Source organism: Mus pahari, chromosome 11 (assembly GCF_900095145.1).
Source record: "Mus pahari chromosome 11, PAHARI_EIJ_v1.1, whole genome shotgun sequence".
NCBI classification, from domain to species: domain Eukaryota; kingdom Metazoa; phylum Chordata; class Mammalia; order Rodentia; family Muridae; genus Mus; species Mus pahari.
Window position 1 is genome coordinate 8,610,987 of NC_034600.1, and position 4,032 is coordinate 8,615,018.

The 4,032-nt window shown below is 37.8% G+C and overlaps 1 protein-coding gene across 4 annotated transcripts in view; it reads left to right on the forward strand.

The window, feature by feature from the left end:
* Mctp1 (multiple C2 and transmembrane domain containing 1) overlaps window positions 1-4,032 on the forward strand; it is a 595,681-nt gene that overhangs the window by 289,400 nt on the left and 302,249 nt on the right. For all 4 annotated transcript variants that reach the window (XM_029544133.1, XM_029544132.1, XM_029544131.1 and 1 more), the window contains exon 3: window positions 3,216-3,358. In XM_029544133.1, coding sequence (XP_029399993.1) covers window positions 3,216-3,358 — 143 coding nt within the window. The remainder of the gene's footprint in view (window positions 1-3,215; window positions 3,359-4,032) is intronic.

A 4,032-nucleotide genomic window follows, 5' to 3' on the forward strand; every position in this document is an offset into this window, starting at 1 on the left:
TTCAACTGCTTCTCAGCCCTTTGGTATTCCTCAGTTGAACATTCTTTGTTTAGTTCTGTACCCCATTTTTAATGGGGTTATTTGAATTTCAGGAGTCCAGCTTCTTGAGATATATATATATATATATATATATATATATATATATATATATATATATATATATATATATCAGATAGGGGACAAATATCATATATAGGATATATATATATATATATTTAGGATTGGTAAAGATCCTTTCCCAATCTGTTGGCAGCCTTTTTGTCTTATTGACAGTGCAATAAGAAGCTTTGCAATTTTATGAGGTCCCATTTGTCAGTTCTCGATCTTACAGCACAAGCCATTGCTGTTCTGTTGAGGAATTTTTCCCCTGTGCCGAGGCTCTTCCCCACTTTCTCCTCTATAAGTTTCAGGGTCTCTGGCTTTACGTGAAGTTCATTGATCCAGTTAGACTTGAGCTTTGAATAAGAAGATAAGAATGGATCAATTCGCATTCTTCTACATGATAACCACAAGTTGTGCCAGCACCATTTGTTGAAGATGCTGTCTTCTTTCCACTGGATGGTTTTAGCTCCTTTGTCAAAGATCAAGTGACCATAGGTGTGTGGGTTTATTTCTGGGTCTTCAATTCTATTCCATTCATCTACCTGTCTGTCACTGTACCAGCACCATGCAGTTTTTATCACAATTGCTTTATAGTACAGCTTGAGGTCAGGCATTGTAGTTCCATCAGAGGTTCTTTTATTAGGTTTTTTTTTTTAATTCCAGATGAATTTGCAAATTGCCTTTTCTAACTCAGTGAAGAATTGAGTTGGAATTTTGATGGGGATTGCATTGAATTTGTAGATTGCTTTTGGCAAGATAGCCATTTTGACTATGTTAATCCTGCCAACCCATGAGCATGGGAAATCTTTCCATCTTCTGAGATCTTCTTTGATTCTCTCTTCAGAGATTTGAAGCTGTTGTCAAACAGATCTTCACTTCCTTATTAAGGTATTTTTATATTATTTGTGACTATGGTGAAGGGTGTTGTTTCCCTAATTTCTTTCTCAGCCTGTTTATCCTTTGTGTAAAGAAAGGCCACTGATTTGTTTGAGTTAATTTTATATCCAGCTACTGCACTGAAGCTTTTTATCAGGTTTAGGAGTTCTCTGGTGGAATTTTTAGGATCACTTATATATACTATCATATCATCTGCAAATAATGATATTTTGACTTCTTCCTTACCAATTTGTATCCCCTTGATCTCATTTTCTTGTCGAATTGCTCTAGCTATGACTTCAAGAACTATATTGAATAGGTAGGTAGGTATCTCGTCCCTGATTTTAGTGGGATTGCTTCNAGTTTCTCTCCATTTACTTTGATGTTGGCTACTGGTTTGCTGTACATTGCTTTTACTATGTTTAGGAAGGGGCCTTGAATTCCCAATCTTTCCAAGACTTTTATCATGAAGGGGTGTTGGATTTTGTCAGATGCTTTCTCAGCATCTAATCTAACAAGATTATCATGTGGCTTTTGTCTGAATTTGTTTATATAGTGAATTACATTGATGGATTTCCATATATTAAACTATCCCTGCATCCCTGGGCCTTCTTGATCATGATGGAAGATCATTTTGATGTCTTGTTGGATTCGGTTTGCAAGAATTTTATTGAGTGTTTTTGCATCGATATTCATAAGGGAAATTGGTCTGAAGTTCTCTTTCTTCATTGGGTCCTTATGTGTTTTAGGTATCAGAGTAATTGTGGCTTCATAGAATGAATTGGGTAGAGTACCTTCTGTTTCTATTTTTTGAATAATTTGAGGAAAATTGGAATTAGGTCTTTTTTCAAGGTCTGATAGAACTCTGCACTGAACCCATCTGGTCCTAGGATTTTTTTTTTTTTTTTTTTTGGTTGGGAGACTATTAATGACTACTTCTATTTCTTTAGGGGCTATGAGACTATGTAGATGCAACAGTTCTTATAATTACATCTTCTTGGTTCTCTAAGAAGCTTCGTCTTTAACCCAGACCAGTGATCCTAGGATCCTGGATGTGCTAGGTCTCCTGTGAGGTGGAGAGTCCTTTTGGGACCATGGGACTGTCCACCCAGTTCATGCCCAAGGTGGCCCGGGACTGGCACCAACTGGAAGGGATTTTATTTTTCTAATTCTGGCTTACTTCAAGTTAGATAATACTTTATTATGAATGCATACCTCATTATCTTTATGTATCCTGTTATGGTCACTGATTTCATACAGTGGCTACTATAAATATTGCTACAGTAAACAGGAATGTACAGTGTTTGTCTCTATGGTGTGTTTCTTTAGAGTCTTGTGGATATGTGCCCAGGAATCAGGTACCTGGGACCTTTGGAAGTTCTGTTTTTAGGATTTTGTTTATTTATTATTTTTCATAGTGAATACTGAGCCTAAGGTCTTAAAAATGCTCAGAAATTATTCTACATAGTTCTATATTAAGGGTTATATCTTAACCCTCTATTTTTATTTGTTTGTTTGTTTGTTTTTGTGGAAACTCCATGCTCAGAAAATAGACCAAGAATGACAGCTGGGATTACATGATGTCAAAATGCTCACACCAGAGGAACAAGTAAATGAATAAAGAGAAAGTCTATAAAATCGGAAGAAAATCTTTGCTACCTACACATGTAAAGGACTTGATTCCAGAATATATAAAACTAAAAAAACAAATACTACAAACAAACAAAAATCAACCCAATTAGTGAAGTGAGTTTTAATGAAAAGGATAGAAAATTCTCAACAGTTCAACTGCAACTGAACAGTGATTATATGGGAAAAGGTGTCCAGTATTCTTAGTTGCTGCAGTTAGGGAGATGGAAATTAAAGCTATGGTGAGATCTTCTGATTTGCTGAGGTAGATGGCTGTCATTAAGAAAGTAAACGACAGCACGATCTGGTGAGGATGCAGGGGAGGAGAGTCCTCAACCACTGCGGTCAAATGGACATCAGTTCTCCCACCATGGAAGCAACCCTGGTCCTCAAAGGCCAGGGCGAGTTTGCAGAATTGTGCTCAGAAGGTAAAGTGGTAACATGGTGATGACTTGATCTTCCTTCAGTACTTGGAGACATTTTCCTCCCTCTCCTGTGCAGTAGGTCTCCATTAACATTTCCCTGTAATTCCTTTGGCGTTGCACTGAACAGCTGTCATGATCCCATAGAGAGGCATGGCTGATGTAGATCATGTGTCTCTTCAACAGGGACAAGCGATCCATATGTGAAGTTTAAAATTGGAAGAAAAGAAGTTTTTAGAAGCAAAATTATCCACAAGAACCTCAATCCTGTGTGGGAGGAAAAGGCTTGTGTGCTTATTGACCATCTTAGAGAGCCACTATATATCAAGGTGAGTTATTTCTTTACTTTTCCACTAAGGAATCTGACACAGAAATCTGTGTTAATCGTTTTTTCTCACGTGTCTGAAGAGACTTTTCTCCAATGACTACTGCTTACAGTTTTCATCCAAGATGAAATGGGGGCGGGGGGGGACATTGATTTGGAACATTGCTGTGGATAGACATTTAGGACAACTTGAAACTCATCTCCTGATTTGTGCTGTCAACTGATCTAGTGTAGTTTGGGAACAAGTGAAAGTATAATAAGTTTCCAAATAATCTAGCATGAAGGAAACCAGCATTTCTGTTTTGTTTTCTGCTTGTTTGTTTAATTGTTTTTCTGCTTGTCTGTTTAATTGTGGTATTTAAGGTTTTCTTACAAAGACTGTGGCTTTCTCTTCTCACCTTAGGGTAGATTCACCCAATAGCATAAAGTTTTTCCAAAATTGGGAAACCCTTTCATAAAAATATCACTTTCCCTGCTGTGTTCAAAGCTTCTGTTTAACCAAATATTATGAATATGTGGTGTTCCTGCCTGCACGCAGACCGGCGCCTTGTCTGCATGGGCAGAACACCTTGGGGTGGGTTCGCACTCTTGCCTGCTGAACCCACTGTGGATTCGAACTGGAGGACGAGAACTCCTGAGAAAGAACAGGGCTGCAAAGGAAAATATGGGGCCTTGGCA